General features: G+C 42.3%; 1 protein-coding gene across 1 annotated transcript in view; it reads right to left on the reverse strand.

The window, feature by feature from the left end:
- kiaa0825 (KIAA0825 ortholog) overlaps positions 1-17,072 on the reverse strand; it is a 110,527-nt gene that overhangs the window by 54,077 nt on the left and 39,378 nt on the right. Inside the window, exons 16-21 of the mRNA XM_022756474.1 lie at positions 15,399-15,629; positions 14,992-15,296; positions 14,627-14,733; positions 12,069-12,213; positions 9,527-9,682; positions 7,975-8,069 (exon numbers count right to left, since the gene is read on the reverse strand). Coding sequence (XP_022612195.1) covers positions 7,975-8,069; positions 9,527-9,682; positions 12,069-12,213; positions 14,627-14,733; positions 14,992-15,296; positions 15,399-15,629 — 1,039 coding nt within the window. The remainder of the gene's footprint in view (positions 1-7,974; positions 8,070-9,526; positions 9,683-12,068; positions 12,214-14,626; positions 14,734-14,991; positions 15,297-15,398; positions 15,630-17,072) is intronic.

Consider the following 17,072-nt stretch of genomic DNA (forward strand, 5'->3'; position numbering starts at 1 on the left):
CAGTGACAGGCAGAGATCCCTCTAATTATCTCTTCCTGGACCCCATGCAAATGGCAGAGCCGAGTGGAGCATAGCGATTGGCTGGAACAGCTTGGGCGCCGCCGATGGGCTAATGAGCCTGGCGACAGGATACAACCTCGTGATGTACCACCAAAACAAACCTAACACTGCCTCACACAGGAGCGTGCACGCACACACACACACACACACACACACACACACAAACATACACAGACACACATAGACAGCATGTTTTAGTCATTTAGCTGATGCCCTTTTCTAGAATGACCTGCATCAAGTGAGTATAGAGAGGCTCAATGTCTTGCAAAATGTATAACATGATATCTGGCAGCTACCGGAAATAAAATCTATCTCTTACACTTTTCAGCAACTGGATGGTCTTTCTAACTCCTAGGCTGCATTGATGTTCCAGCAAACACAAATACAGGCAAATGCACATTAACATTTACAACTGTATTTGTATGTGTTTAACTACTATTGCTCATGACTGCAATATTGACAAAGTAAATAAGAATGTCATTACTACTACTTTTTCAATTCAACATTGAGTTTTACAGCATAATCCTTCAGTACACTCATCAAACAAGCAAAGCTATTCTGTGAGCTAAAAGCATAAGTCAGTATCACCTCCAGAGGGTCTGAATAAAGATGGCACATGGAACATAATAGTAAGAAGAAGAATACAATGATGGGCTGGAACAGACGGTCAAAGTCTGGCTCTTGACAATGGACTGCTGCAGTCAGCTAAAAAGTCAACTCAATAAATCAGCGGGAAAACATGGCAAGCACGTCAAACAGTCCGCCATGTCTTGAACTGAGTCCCAGTCCATCTAAACTGGTTGACAAAACTGGTTCCAGGGGCAAAATATGGAATTATTCTGCTGGTAGAGCTCACAAAAACAAATACCCAGTGGACATACTAGATTTTCATGAACAAAATTTGCTGCTAAGCTCCCAAAGTCATGTGTAGCAACAAAATACATGAAGGTAAAGTGGGATAACTTAGCAAAAACCACAGTAGTGTTAATATGTTTTTGTGTTTGCTATGCTTGCAATGCCAGTCCACAGCTTCACTCAATACGATGTGACAAGACTAAATTAACATTTTTTCAAGATACACATTATTTTAGTAATTTTAGTAAATAAGCCGTACAAGAGATGATAGACAGATCGCTCCCTTTGCTCTAACATAAACATGAACCTTTCCTTCATGTGATTAGACACAACACGCCAGGGTTGTCATTCGTTTTTGCTTCTGATCTTACACTAAAAGAAAAGAGGGCGACTGCTGAGAAAAAAGTGTTAAATAGGCCATACAGTTGCTAAATCATTGCTCATTTTATATTTATAAAAACCTGGTTTAAATAGCAGCTCATAAGGTTTGCGTAGCAAAAAGTGATCATGCAAGATGTAGTTCAGCTGTGTGAGGCTCCAACCGCACTGGTGTCATCCTCAAAATCCTGGCATCGCAACAAGACAAATTCCTTCCTTCCAACAGCATTACCCATACTTAAGACAAAAGCATAGCTTTCAGTTGCTGTGTGGAGCACTGTCTTTATATTTGTACCATCAAATACCCCAGTGTATTTGAACAGCCTTGGGACTTGCCATTTTTAATCAGGAGCGGGTGGCTTTGTCTTGTCCCTGTTCCATCCAGCATTTCTATCCATCCTTGGAGGGCTTTTCACTAGATTAAATGGTATTTTCATTTAGCTCTGGTGTTACAGAGTCTCTCCAACTATTTATCCATCCAAGGTTGGAAGTTGGAAGAATCACAGAGGTTGCTATTTATGTTATGAAATTATCTGAAATCGCAATTTTAGAAAAGGAAATTTAAAGAGGTCAGGTGCAGAAAGTTCGCAATGCACGAGGGATAAGCAGATAATCCTGTTGAGAAGCTTGCCTTGTGGCATAAGCACTATGCACTAACAATTGTATCAGTGAATAGTGATATTATTGTAACTATTGTTAACAATTGTAACCAATTTAAACCCCTTGGATGTGGAGATTGCAGGAGTAAAATGTGAAAAGAATGTGATCCAGTATGTGAGACAATAACCAGAAAGAGAACGGAGAACTCATTTTCACATGACGTGTTACCCCTGAATGTTCTATACAGTGGAAATTACAGGTCAAATTGTTCTTACTGTGTCAGCATATATACGAAGAGCTGGACACAATGAATGACATTTGTTATTAGGTATTATTCAAACTTAACCCAAATATATTCCTATAAGCAAAATCATTGCCCCTCTATCGACTTTCATATATTAAATGCATTAGAATGTATTTAGGTTACAAGAGATAGGTGAGGTTAGAGAAACTGTACTGCACCACAGAGTCTTCTGTAACTACAGAGAACAGAGCAATGTGCTGTAATGACTGATGTCTCGTGTCTCTAGAATGGTTTGACCATGACCACTCTCTGAGAAGATGGATTTGCCTCGACCCTCCAGATCGTTTTTAGAGGGACAAGACAAATATTTCAGATGTATCACACTGAGGCATCATGCTGGAGGTGAGTGGAGGTAAAGGGAGACTGAGAGATAAATACAACAGAGGGGAAAGAGAGAGGGGGAGAGGGAAAGTGCGGCCTGCCTGCCTGCCTGCCTGCCTGCCTGGCTGACAGTTGACTCTGTTGGATGTGACTTTCACAGTCTGCTGGCGGTTTGTGTGGAAGCCATCACATCTGTGACTGGCCGTTTGATTAATGAGCCTCTCAGCTTGTCTGTGCAGTTTGAGGTGGGGCCACGGCCTTATCCCAGGCATCACTGATTTATTCGCCTTTGGAGCAAACCTCCAAATATCACACACACTGAAATATAAGAGTGAACATTTACACACATGCAGGCAGACACATGTACGCCCTCCATGATATGCATACAGTATACAAGTTGGTGCAGTGCAGATGCACACAGGCAGGCATTGGAAAAGACTTGTGTGCACGAGCTCCTCCCTTTCCTCCGCCACCTGCTTACGGCTAAAGAAAGCCTCAATGTGTCAGCGCTGTCCAGGGGTAGCGAAGACAAAACACACCATGTATAACCAAGCCGACAAAAGATGTATTCTGTCTCCACTAACTCAGACTTGCATCCCCAGCTGTCAGTCAGCGGAGGGGACATACACAAGGGGATCAACAAGAGAAGAAAGAAGCCCTTCCTCAATGACACATCACACTCTCCTGATTTTCAAAAGTGACAAGTCTTTTGAATTTCTGGCCTCGCAAGACGGAGAGCCTGATGATGGCTTGAGAGTGTTTCTTCTAGTTTCTTTGGCAGCAGCAGCCATGAAATGTCACTCTGGCTAACCTTGAAGTTCTTTTCTCCTGTGTTGTTTAATGCTTCCAAGACTAGGGCAACCAGCTGCTCAAAATGGTATGGCAGCATCACCCTTTAAGTCAGATAAATGATTCCAGAAATACTTCCAGGTACATAAATGTGCATTAGCATGTGCATATCCTCAAACAGGCATGCGCATGTACTTGCACACACACACACACACACACACACACACACACAAAGCCGCACCAACCACAAGCACATACTCCCTCATTCCCTGAAGCGTAAAGTAAGACCATTAATCCAGACACACTCAGATCCAGCTTCTCCCCAGGTTGATCAGCGTCCGTGGAGGAAGACGAACATTCTGACATATTTGTTTTTATTTTATTCCCTGAGAAAAAGGCCCGCCATATGGCAGCGCCCAGGAACAGATGGTGATTGCCCACTTCCTGAAAGCACAAGTGTCTATCGCCGCAATTTAAGGAGCTGCTCAAGCAAGAGAATGCCACAGACTGGCATTTTTCCACAAACTGCTATTGTTATGGACCTGAGGGGTAACAGCAACAATGAGACAATGCAGAAGAAATGCTTTAGTGTTCAGTAGTTACAGAGTAGCTTACCATATTAGGCCACCAAATCTATGGGTCAATGCTGCTTGTACTCTCTTAACTGTCAGCGTGTGAAATAAAATCATGAGGACAAATGCGTACTCATAATATTGCTTTAAAAACAGAACAACAGCCATAGAATATCTAACTTTAAAATATTCTGGAGGTCAGCGTATGAAGTCGTCATGTTGTGCCGCACTGGGTTTAGGAAGCAGTACCTGGAGCAGTGGACCGGTGCTGTAGATGTAAGCCTGAATGTCCTTGGGTGAGATTAGGTCCTTATGATGGAGTGGAAGAGTCGCCCTGTGACACATGAAGCTTCATCTCTCATACTAGGCTACCCCTTATCAACCAGGTCAGAGGACCTTCTTTGACACACAGACGCAAAGAAACAGTCTCAAAAAGTCACCTTGGCAGATGACAGTTAAAATGTGACTTTAGTCCGTAGCAACACTTCTTTCAAAGATTTGTTTCATTTTCTTTGGATGGAACAGGAAAATGACACAAAAATACTGCAGTTCATAAAGTCCTTGCAACACAATTAGAGTTACAGAATAAAGAATAAGCCATTAATTCCAACCTACAAAGGGGTTGTGTTGCTTTTGACTGTTTCTTACAAAAGTATGCTGTGAAAGAGTTACAAATGTTCACTAAAGAAAAGAGGATTTCAAAAGGGTGACCAAGGACAAAGTACAGTAGATGAGTGATCCATTCAGAGATCACTGGTTTAAGAGAAACTATTCAGTATCAGTTGAACCACTTAGTACTTTGACTCCCTGCCTCCAGGGTAGAAACAAAGGGCAGCTCGTAATTTGAAGTCAAACAGTGAGGCAGTGTGGACACATTTCCATCAGTAGACCATGACAATTAACACAAACCCTTGTTTGTAATTTGTTCAAGGTGAAATGTCAAGCACATATTTAACCTGGGCATGTGATGTCATTGATTTTGGCATTTAAAAAAAGGAACCATACTTAAAAGTTGATAGAGACTGACGGTAAAGGAAGTGAGTGAATACACATCAGGACAGATGATATAAACTGAAATACACTGTAGTCCTATTGAGGTCTGAACCTTGATTTGTGAATACTGTATGGTGTGGTATTTCTGCCAGCGTCTCTTTCATAAGTCAACTCTACATCAGTATCTATCAAACAACTAACTGGCAGCATTTAAGACAGAAAAAAGTGATGGTAGTGTAAAAAGGTGCTTATAAAAAAAATCTCAAGGAAACCCCAAAATAAAAAATCTACTGAAAAGTCTTTCAGGACGTTTATAATGATTGAAAGAGTGCACAGTTTCTGCACAGGACCTGCTAACTTGGGTAAAACTAGGCTCAGAGTCTCAGTCTGGCTTCTAGCCATCAGCAAACAGGCAGCTAGTTATTCTCCCAGTCAGTTCATCCCCCATCCATCAATCCCTTTTCGAGACCTGTCATTCATCGGAGCAGGCTAACAGCCAACAGGTTAGTCAGCTTATGAGCCATTCAGTCAAAGTATCATTTATCCTATCATTTATCCAGCTAAACCTCACCTGATCACTACTCCCTACATCACTATACCCAACCAAGCCAGCCTGCCATTTAGCCAGCAAACAAGCAGGCTAAAAAGTTAGCCCACCTACAAGTCATCTATCTATGCATTCAAACAGCCAGCCTGCCTGGAAGCCAGGTCAGCCAGTCAGCCAGTCAACCCTGGGGGTCCTAGGGTAGTATTAATCAGTCTGGTTTCTGCTGAAAAGCTCAATCTGCAGATGATGGATGAGCCATCGTGCTGAGGGAACTGAAGTGACAGGTGACAAAGAAGGACACACACACCTGTATAAATCCACTTTCCCTCCTGTCTGGCCCCCGATGTTACACCGTCAAGGTAGCAGGATGAAAGTGTATCTCTGTGCAGGTGTGTGTGTTTATGTGTGTGCAGGCACAAGTGTCTCAGCATGTGTCCAGCTCTGCTAATGAAGTCATCTGAACAGTGATTTAACAGCCTGGGTGTAAAAGCCTACCGCCCTTAACTCATAGCCTTGCTCCATTAGAATGTGATATAAACCCTGGACACAATAACTGTCCTGCCACTGTAACAATATATAGGAGGCCAATGGGCCACACTGCTAACTCACACAGTCTGGGGAGCGAAAAAAAAATTATTGGCTGTGTACAGAGAAGGGAAGTCATTCAAGGAGACTAAAACTTACAAGATAGAAAATACAGATAACCACAAGGTCATAATGATAGGTTTTTTTGTACAGTATAAAGGCAACGTTATTACTATTAATATTGTCAAGTGAATAAGATCATTACATGCGGTTTGTCCAGCAACTGTAGGTAGCAAAAGAGTAATTGTTGTGAAACCTCTGTGAAAACAGCCGAGGGCACTTTAGTCTGCAGTTACGCAGAAAGCATTATCCTTATCTGCACTAACAAATGGATCAGTGGCTCCGACATCAGTGAGCTTATCCCGTGAATGGCCTTCTATAGCTTGAGAGATATTTTTGAGTCAGAGATGGATCTGAGGAAAACTTTGACAGCTTACATGTCGCCAGCCGTGAAACTAACTTCCTGCTCTGTGTGAGCGTCTCAGGCAGAACCAAAGCCATTCTCCAAATCCTCCATGAAATCTGCTCCTCTGGCCCAACAAAGAGAGGCTAATGAGGCAAATGACAGAATCTCAGACACTTTGATACTGTGAGATTAGGGTGAATTATATAACCTTTACCCCCTCCCACTCCCATCCTTCCTCATACTTTTTGGTGCCTTGTCAGTATTGACTGCCCTCTCTCTCTCTCTCTGTCTCCCCACGTCAATCACAGTCTCAAACTGCAAGTCCAATCTCTCTTTTTTCAATCTATCTTCCTATCTGACTTCATTCAGTTTCTATTCGTGAATGCCCCAACACTAATTTGGCTCAGTCAAGCAATGACAGTATCTGTTTTAACATGCAACAAAGCAGCATATAAGGGGAGGAAGAATGGAGTGTGTGTGTATGCGTGAGTGGGAAGAGGGGGTAGAGGCATGAAGGCGACAAAGCTCGTCACAGCACAGAGCTGCGTACTTCACCCTTATTAGACCTGTGTCCTTGGCAGATGCAGAGCTTGCCCTTTGTTAGAAAGGTGTGTGTGTGTGTGTGTGTGTGTGTGTGTGTTTTGTGTGTGTGTGTGTGTGTGTGTGTGTGTGTGTGTGTGTGTGTGTGTGTGTGTGTTACAATGGTGGTGATTTAGAATGGATTGGGCGTAGGCGTGGAGACAAGGTGCAGTAGCCCCATGGCTCCCTGATAGCTGGCAGCGTGACAGCTGTGAATGGAGAACAGGGAACAGCCTGAAGTATTGCCATCTAATATGTGTCACATACCTGCATAAATATTTATGCCCGTTGCAGAGCAGAACAGGAGAGGAGGGGGGAAGGGGAGGATGGGACAGGAGAGGTGGACTTGGGCGAAAAACTCTTCAATCAGGTGACACCGAGATCTGAGCCAGCCGCTCTTTTTCCATCTCTGACTACTTCTATATCCGTCTCAAGGCCTCCAAAGTACCCAAAAAGCAGGAATACCGTAACATTTTGTCCACACAGGCTGTCAGTCACACATGTGCATGTGCATTCACAAAGATGGGATGCCATGATTCAACATACACAGCATATTTTAGTGCTCCAATATCATTATTCCAAAGAGTTCTTTCCACACCTCAGCCTCCATTCTGGAAGCCACAGGAGCCCCTTGGCCTTTGAACAAAGCGAAAGCTTGAACCTCTGATGAAGGGCAACGAGACTATATGATCCCCAATGACTAAAGCTTGTGCCAAAGTTAAGTCAAAAGAGAATTTGGAGGTGGCAGAAAACTTGCCTCAGGAGTCCCAAGTGGACACCTCATTTTGTGCAGGTAAAGACGCAACTGACGCAGCACAAGCCTCTGAGGAGTGAGGCTTTTATTTCATGAAACAACTCCTCAAAAACAAAAAACACCTGTGAGGATCATAATGAAAACACAAAAACACACTTGCACTTCCGCACACAGGCACACACTGCTGTCAGTGAACATGTGTACATGTAACAAGTGAAATTACTGTTTTACCTGTTGGCCAGCAGAGTTTTGAAGGTGACCTGACTCATGCCCTGATAGGCTGGCAGCAGCCTTGGCCAGTCCCATGCCCAGTCGACCACGGCACTCTGTTGATGTATGAGGATAGCACATTGTTAGTTATTAATCAGGGTTAATACCATCAGTGCATTACCGCTCCAGCTGGGACCCACTAACAAAGGAGGAGGGGGGTCCCCAGCGCAGGCCACCGACACCAGGCGATCAATCATGTCCGCACAAGAAGGTTTTTATTCCAATAAGACAGCAATTAATTTATAAATCCATTTGGGGGGATGTAGCCATCATTTATAGAAAGATAAATCAATTTTGGGAGGGAGTCGTTACTCTTCTGACTGCTCTGCTTTTTTTCTCTCCATCTTCAATGGCACCCCGCCAACCCCCACCCCCTCTCCTTTTCTCTCTCTCTCCTTTCTCTCTCTTTCTCTAAAACACACACACACGCACAGACGCACAAGCACCATATTGGGAAAGCAAATAAAAATCAGATTGCTTTGATTGCCAAAATGTCACTCTTAACTCCAGGCTGAGTTTTATTGACAAAAGTAGGAGAACTCCACTCGTTTCCTCCATCCATCCACACACACCCCCCCTCCTCTGCTCCTTCCTCATAGGTGATTGATGGATGTAACTTTTTTTTCCCTCCTCCCTCCATTTTATTTGACAAACAACACAGGCACCTGAAGCGGAGAAGGCATTTTAATCATTCTCTTAATAGGGTGTTTCTATGCAAAGCTATGCAGCCTCCTGTGATAAGCCGAAAACAGGCAAAGTCTTAGGATTAAAACGTGTCTGTTCTCGAAAAACAATAGCGGCAACACTCCTACATTACAGGGGATCACAAATGTATAAATATATCTAATCCATTCTAAACATTAGAAAGACACACCCAAGCCCGTCTTGAGGAAATACTAGCTTTTGTTGATTGTTTTTTTTTTTTTTGTTATATCAATGTTACTTCCCTTGATAGTAGGATAAAAATGAGGGGGAAAGCTGAAAAATATCACACTGAACTAATGCTACCTGTAGCTAGGCGTATCCCTTTTAAGGGAAGAAAAAGAATCTAACAATTAACTGAACATCATGGTGGCACTCCTGGGAATAAGTTTGGGGTAAGAGGGTATACGGTTCAAAGCCCCAAAGAAGTGCACTTTAAGACTGCACACCTCTAACATTATTCACTATTTTATGGCGGAAAAAATTTTCTCATCTTTTCACCTTCTCAGTGTTCTCTTTCTGACTTGTGCATGGAAAAGGCAGCGACCTATAGAGAATAAGGAAGCGGAGCCCCAGAAAGACCTGACAACATCAGAGATTGCCACAGTATCCAATTCACTAGAGACTCAAACAGCCCCAAACCTTCAACTTTATGCTTCTGGCCTTGGGAGAAAGTTATAACGACACCAACATGAAGCAATGACGCTCCAATAATCACTATAGGATACCAGACATTTCATATAGCTATAATAAATAACAAATAAATTGTTTGTCAGCAACTGTGATGATAACCTATAAATGCTTGGCAAACCTGATCCAGCTTCTTCTTGCCAATGTGGTCAAATTGGTGGAGAGGGTTGAAACAGGCTGTGTCCATGGGACTGTCAGAGCCAAGGCCAAAGTTCAACAAGTGAGGAGGTTCATTTGGCGAGTCTGTGCCTCCACTCAGTTGAGACATCAACAGCTCCTATTGAAGGGAAAAGCGTGCAGAAACACAGGACAGACAGAGAGGAGCAAGGTTGAAAAAAGACATGTTATGACAGACTGACAGTGAAATATTGTGGAAAGAAAAAAGGCTGACAAACTAAGACCAACAGATAGAGGACAAAAAGTTATTTAAAACTGAAAGGGAAACAAACTTCCTCAAACTGAAAGAACAGAGCAACAATAAAAGAGCAAACACTAGGACATTCGGTGTGTAGCTGACATTTGGATTTTTTTTTTTAACTTGCAATAATGATAATGAACTTCTGAAAGATTGTTTTTTTTTTTTTTTTTTCACTGACGTAACGTTTGACTGACCCAACAAAAGCATAAACTAATCAAGTTCAGACAGGATTTCTGCCGCACTGTTTCCAGACAAGCATATTAATGCTCTCTATCCACATATTCCCTAACTGATCAGCCTCACAAAAGTAGAAATTAATCACACCGCTTCAGATATAAAGTAATGAAAACACTAGAACAAATAGATATGTGCAGACATAGAGAAAGAGAAACAGATTTTTCAGGACACCACTACATTTTTTACTTTTGTTTTTGTAACCTTTGCAGTGCTTACTTAATGCAGGTGGCTTACAAGATGTACAGTATAAAGTAATGAGTGTGTGTACAGTATGTCTCGATGTGTGTTTGTGTGTACATGGGCATCCTGGTGTGAATCCACTATATTCCCATCCGTCAGCTTGACATGGCCTCCGAACCCCCTCTCCCTCCACCTCACCACCAGCCTGGTGTGTCCCTGACCTGCGTGTTCTTGCCTCGACCTTGGGTAAGTAGAGATACTGGAGCTGCCGGGAGGGTAACTCGGAGCGTGCTTGGGAATCTCGTTCACATTCTCCCAAATTGCTCCATAGAGTTATAGCTGTTTATGGATTCCATCAACAGCAGCATAATGTATATGTTGCTTATGCTTGTGTTTTTCCATGCTGTGTCCTAATAGACAGTCTATAGGAGGACCATGTCAGTAACACTCCCATGAGCTGCAACTGGCTGTTTAGACTTTAAACTCTATTACTGCAGCTACACCTATATATCATATACTGTAGTGATCTTTGAACGTCCTCCACTCTGTTTAAGTATAATTGAGCAAGCATTTGAGCATTTTTCACATACACCGGATGAGAGTGGAGCTGTGGTGCAAACATATATGTTGTGATTTCTGTACAGAAAGCTCTATATGCTTTTTAGTATTGTCATCATTATCTTTATTATTATTACGAATTGTGATATTATTTTTTTCTGCAATGCAATTTTAATGATTGCATTCTACATGAGCAATTCCTCCATTAAAGATAATTAAGCTTAATTCTACTTAAAGGATAACGCTGGTGATTTTTATCAACAAATTCCACGAAAAGATGACAACCAACACTGAACTGATCTAACACTAACACTAATACATTTTGTCTGGGTATCCAAGACCTCTGTTGTAATGAAGGAATGTCATTGTTGCACTGGATGACAAAACTAATCTGCCATTATAAACACTGAGTATAAATACACACTAAATCTACAGATGACAATAGTCCCCAACAAAGACATAACTTCCTCCTGTTAGAGTACCATTTGCTAAAAAGTGTCAACTTATTTTACAAAATTGTTTTTAAAAACCTTTTTAAAAAAGATGTGCATCTTTAGTAAGAACCAATAGGGATGAGTGTAAAAGACACGGTGGAGAAGAGAAATGGACTAATGCGCAGTTGGTTTTTGTCTCTTAATGGAATTCGTTGACAGTGACAAAAGCACAGAATATTGCCAGCCTCATCCCACAATTGATATTCTCTGCCATCAAAAGAGCCACTGTAATAGGAATACAGTCCATTAGTACATGTGATACTGAACTGATTGGTGTCTTGGCAGCAAGCTGTTTGTGGATGTTTAAGTTTGATTTTCACTAGAGAAGAAATGCAAACTTTTTTCATTTAAAGGAAAATATCAATAAACTCTATGTATATAATATATACTGTACATATATATCTACTCCAATTAACTTTCTAGAGAACTGCTACTTTTTATTTGTTAAACTTTTTTTTTCTGAAGTGAATTCAGCTAAAATAACTTCCACTTGAGTTAAAAAAGAATCGCTGCTCTTTCTCGCTCTGATCTCCTCCAAGGAGCTCTATGCTAACTCTTGGAACTCCATGCGGCTGCCTCTCCTCTCCATGTGGTGAGCATATAACACATGAAATCACTGTAGGTTTGCACCCTTGAGGTCACCTGAACAACAGAAGATCAGACAAGCAGACTGCACTCAAGCAGCAGCCCTCTTCCCTTTGTCTCCCCCTCATGAACAGCCTGCGGCCTCAGGCCAGCAGCCACCTAATTGCTGGGGAGAGGGAGTGCTTCCCTACCTCATTGCCTTGGATGATGTGATAGATCTGCCTCAGGTATTCGCTGCCACCTGCTTTGTGGCAGACCTCCAGCAGCATCAGGCCTATTTTCTGCTCAGTCAGTTCAGCCGCAGCGACTCCGCTCTCCCTTTCTCGCTCAAATACACTGAAAGAGAAACAGAGATGGGAAAAGGGGGAGATGGGAGAGGGAACACAAAGAGAGAAAAAAACACAGAGTGGGGCAAAGAGAAAGGAGAAGGAACAGGAAGAGGGAGGGTGTCACCTTGTATCTGAAAACCACCTCTGGCTGGGGAAGTATTTTCCAGTTTAGAGAGGAATTTGGGATAAAATTTGAAATTTATTACAGACAAGAAAATTGGGTGAATCATGACCCCTGAGTTTAAATTTAACTATTTTTTAGTTTTTTGAGAAATCATTCACTCCAGAGGGCAAATGAACTTAAAATGCACTTTTGGCAAAGAAAAAAATTTCTCTATGTTCGAATATCTCTGAAAACATTGCAATCCAAGGCTAACGCTGGTGAAAGTGAATAAGAAATACAAATTATTGAGGGTTAGATAACAAAATAATTTCCACTGTTTTCATTACCATTCATGAGATACATAGGGGATTTTGTCCGAAGGATGCTGCTGCACTAAAAATGATTGGTGTATGTGTTCTTAAGCGTGTATATGTGTGTGTAATTGTGTGTCAAGGTCCTCATGCATGTACGTGTCCGCAACCCTGGCAGAAGCCTGCATCATTTTCCTGCCCTTCCTGTATGGATGGGTATCACACTACCGTCCATCAAATCTTCTCCTTCACATACACTTCCTGTCATTGTTCTCTCTCTCTTTCTCTCTCTCTCTCTCTCTTCCCCTTTGTAATTATAAGGTGGCAGAAATGGTGTCGCCTGTCAGCCAGCCATTGGCTGCTTGACATTGAGAGTGGCAAAGGAAGAGGAGTCCCGTCTCGTCCACATACATCCCCTCATTCCTTTGCTTGTTGGCCCGGCGGCGGTGTTGTCGCCGATGGTGGCTGTGCATCCGTGTCAGCACCTGCACTGTATCCTTTCCTGTCCATCACTGTGCAGGTGAAGCAGATGATTGGATTCAGTCAGCGGGGTGATTAATGAGGGCCCCTCCGGATTTGGGACAGCCTATCAATCATGTCATTAGGGCCAATGTGCCCTGAAAGAGGCAGACCTCCGCCAAGGAATAACTGCATTCATCTTCATCTGTGTATGCATCCCGTCAGCCCAGCCAGGGTCACCATGATGGAGAACAATAATCTTCTCCTCTACAAATTACTTTGCAAAGACAAGGTGGGTGGCGTGGGGAAAAGGGGGGGGGGGGGTACAGTTGGAAAAGGAAGGGGGAAAAGTGGGATGAGGGAACATGGAGGTGGGAGGGCTCGCAAGGGGCAAATGTTCTCTGTAGAGGGGTTCACTGTACGTACGTGTGTGTGTGTGTGTGTGTGTGTGAGAGAGAGATGCCAGTGAGTGAAGTGCCAGTTGTTTTTGGAGTGATTACATCCACCTCTCTCTCTCTCTCTCTCTCTTTCTCTCTCTCCCTCTCTGACACTGTATTCTGATTGTTTACAAGCCAGGCGTCACTTCCCTGTGAAGGTTAGTTTAATGAATAGTAATGATCCCACTGAATGCCTCCGACAGGTGATACATAATCACTCTTCTTTCACTTTTCCACTCAACCTCCTCCCCACCCCTCCAGCCCCTGATTCTTGTCTTTTTTTTTTTTCTCCCCCATGTCGTCCCCTCTTCCTGTCACTGAACAGACAGCATTTCCTAGAACTGGCCATAATCTACTTAGTGTTTTTATTTATTTCATTCCTTTTCTTTTTTTAATTATACATGTTGTGTTACGGCGCTGAATCACCTTTTTATGAGGATGGATGCATCCAGAGTTTGTTATGATGAAGTGAGCGACCAGAGATGCAATTTCTGGGAAGAAGCTACAGAACGCAGAGCCAAAGGTCACAGATCAACTCAAAGTGAAAGCTGTTCCCATCACTCCAGCCAGCAGTCCACTCAGTCAGACGGCATGTCCACCATTTACCACAACAAGCACGTGAAATTCATTGATCTTACTCATAGAGCTTTCCAATGAAAAATGATCTTTATGATACGATACATCAGAATTTGAATGCTCAATTAAAAAAAAAAAAAGCAAATCTAAGCTGCATTCTTTTTCATCGTTTTATTCAGTATCTATATTGAATGGAAAGTGGCTGAATACACCATCAGTCAGTTTGATCAGTTTGAACCTCCTCCTTCATCAGACTATCAGCCCTCAACCTTCATCTTACTATTGATAAATCACTCAAATGATGAACTGGGAAATTCATTTTGTAAAAAGCTGTTTTTAAGATCAAAATAATCTGAATAAAATGAATCCTCATTTTTTTGCTGACAGTGCACATGAATAATCAATATCAACTGAGACTAATGATTGATAACAGATGTATGGCACTTTCCTGAATGTATGAAAACATTAATATAAACTTTATCAATAAGATTCTGACCTTGACCTCTTGCTAAATCCCTGCAGTTGACCTCTCACCTGTCTGAGCAGAGCTTGCGGGCCTTCTGCAGCTGCATGTTTGTCCACTTGGGTCTTTTCTCCTCCAGAGCCTGCAGCACTTTGTGCACTGTGGGTTTAGGAACACCCTGCCAGACACACAACAGACCACAAAGGTAAATGAGTAAGAAAATCAAATCAACGATCAATATGGGTACAGGTTCAGGGTTTTTAGACATATATAACGTATAAAGAGGTAGAAATTCAAGATTGATTTTTGTATTTGTACTTTAGAAACACCACAACAGAACAATATAATGCCTACCTTACCCTAAATTGTGATTAAACCCCAAACTTATTATTACTGATATTATTATCATTTATAATATATAACCTTTAGCCCTTACTTTCTGTTGAATGCCCATAGCAGCCTGTAGGCACTCAGCCAGCAGGGACAGGCGGTCCTTTGCCCCACGGTCCAGGGCCAAACCACTGATCTGTTCTAATGTGTCTGGGTCCTCCAGGCCCCGGATCAGGCAGCCTAGCAAGGCCCAGAGCAACAGGCCCACCAAGCGCAGCTGCCGGGCATGCTGGGAGAGGTGCTTCTCTGCCACTTGGAATAGGAAGCGAATGGGGAGGGGCAGAGACGCTACAGCCATAGGTAGGTTGGTGAAAATGAAGGACGTGGCTTGAATGGCTAGGGATATGACAGCTGGAGGGAGAAAGAAAGGCTTGCTGTTAGTTTTTGAAGAATAGTCCTTATGTTTCTAATTACTCTCTTGTCTTGAGAATGTGACACCCAGTATGTGCGTACTCTTAGTGGCAGTCTCCTTTCCCCGTGCTTCCAGTGGCGCGTAGTTCCAGTCCTTGGGTATTTTAGCTAGGACACTCTCTGGTACACTCCGCTTGAACAAGGCTCCACTCAGCTCCTCTGTGGCCTGCCAACCCATCACCATGGAAACCAGGTGTACCAGGAGGCTGTTGGTAGACTTGGTGACTACAGCTCGGACACAGGTGATCACTCCAGGTGCTGTCCGCGTTGTGTCTGACAAAAATGGTAAATAAATGCAGCAGGTAGAGAAGGGTGCCTGAGAGAATATCAAACTTACTACTTCTATGTATCCTTGATTTTTAAGACTGCACTTGAAAAAAATAAAAGCATAAAGCTGAACTGTACAAGAATAAGCATAAAGTTAATGTTAGGCTGTGACCAGTTTGGTGCTGTAAGAGGGAGCAAGCCAAAAAAAAAAAAAGAAACACAAATAAATGACAAACTAAACGACTTGGGATTTTAACTCGGCATGGGAAATGTCTGTTTTTCCAAGAGTCATATTCTTTAAAATTTTTGAGACTGGCAACCCACAGACTGACTAGTTTTTTTTAAAGAACAGAAATCAAATTGTAAAGGAAAGCATGTCCTACTGAATTTAATATGCAGACGTGTTGCCTGCTGTACAAAACACATTGTTTTTAATTATTTTAAAAGGGGAGATGCAGCACAAAGGAGACTCTCATTGCTGTGTGTAGGAGCTTTTTATCTCTCTTTTTTAGGAGCTTTTCTATCAAAATACTATTTTATGGCTATTCTAAATATTGAATCATAAAACTATGGACACAGACATTCCACGCTACTTACATAAAAATGAAGGGTAGATGAAATTTCGAAATTGCTACCAAATTAGATTGGGTTACATTTCATATTATGGGTATTGTTCTACAAGCCCACCAAGTCATTACTGTGTAGCTCACTCTGTGTTAGAAATGATTCTACTTTTCAACCGATGGGAAAATACAGACACCAACAGCTTGCGGATCCTCAGAGTGCTACGGTATTTTTTTTTTTTAAACATCTACACTAAAAGCAAGTAATATCAAGTCAAATTCAGATGTTCTCAATCAAAACCAGGTGGCCCGACAGTAGAAATCTTACAACTTTCTCCAGGTGCTCAATGTCTTTCATCGCTCTGCCCTTTCATATCCTGCTCATACTGATAGCAGAGCAGCTACAGCATGAAGGTGTATGGCACCCATAAACTTCCTACAGCATCGGCTGTAAAACCAAAGGCTACAACAGAGAGATATAGTACTGTGGTGGCACTGGAAGTGCACTGAAATCTCCAGGGACACCGAACAAATGTGTGACCTCAGACCCACAGAAAAAGAGGAGAGCGGAACAGAAAATGATATAGCTTTTGGAAGGAGAAGCACTCTGTGGCAGGTGAGACCTAGACCTATTTTTCAAAGTCACTTGGTTTTCAGACTTTACACCGCCTGCTACAGTATTGACTGGTGTATTGATTTGAAACAACCTGCTACAGTGTGATGAAACATCAGTTTAAGTGCAGAAATAGTGAAACTCTCAATGTAATCTATGAAAGTTAACTCAGTGAACAGTTTAAATAGAAATGGGGGCACTGGGGGTATCCTGTAACCAAAATTATAATACAAAGATTTGGCACAGTCCAATAATTAAACTAATTACCCTGTG

This window comes from Seriola dumerili, unplaced genomic scaffold (assembly GCF_002260705.1).
Source record: "Seriola dumerili isolate Sdu_G_001 unplaced genomic scaffold, Sdu_1.0 BDQW01000017.1, whole genome shotgun sequence".
NCBI lineage: Eukaryota > Metazoa > Chordata > Actinopteri > Carangiformes > Carangidae > Seriola > Seriola dumerili.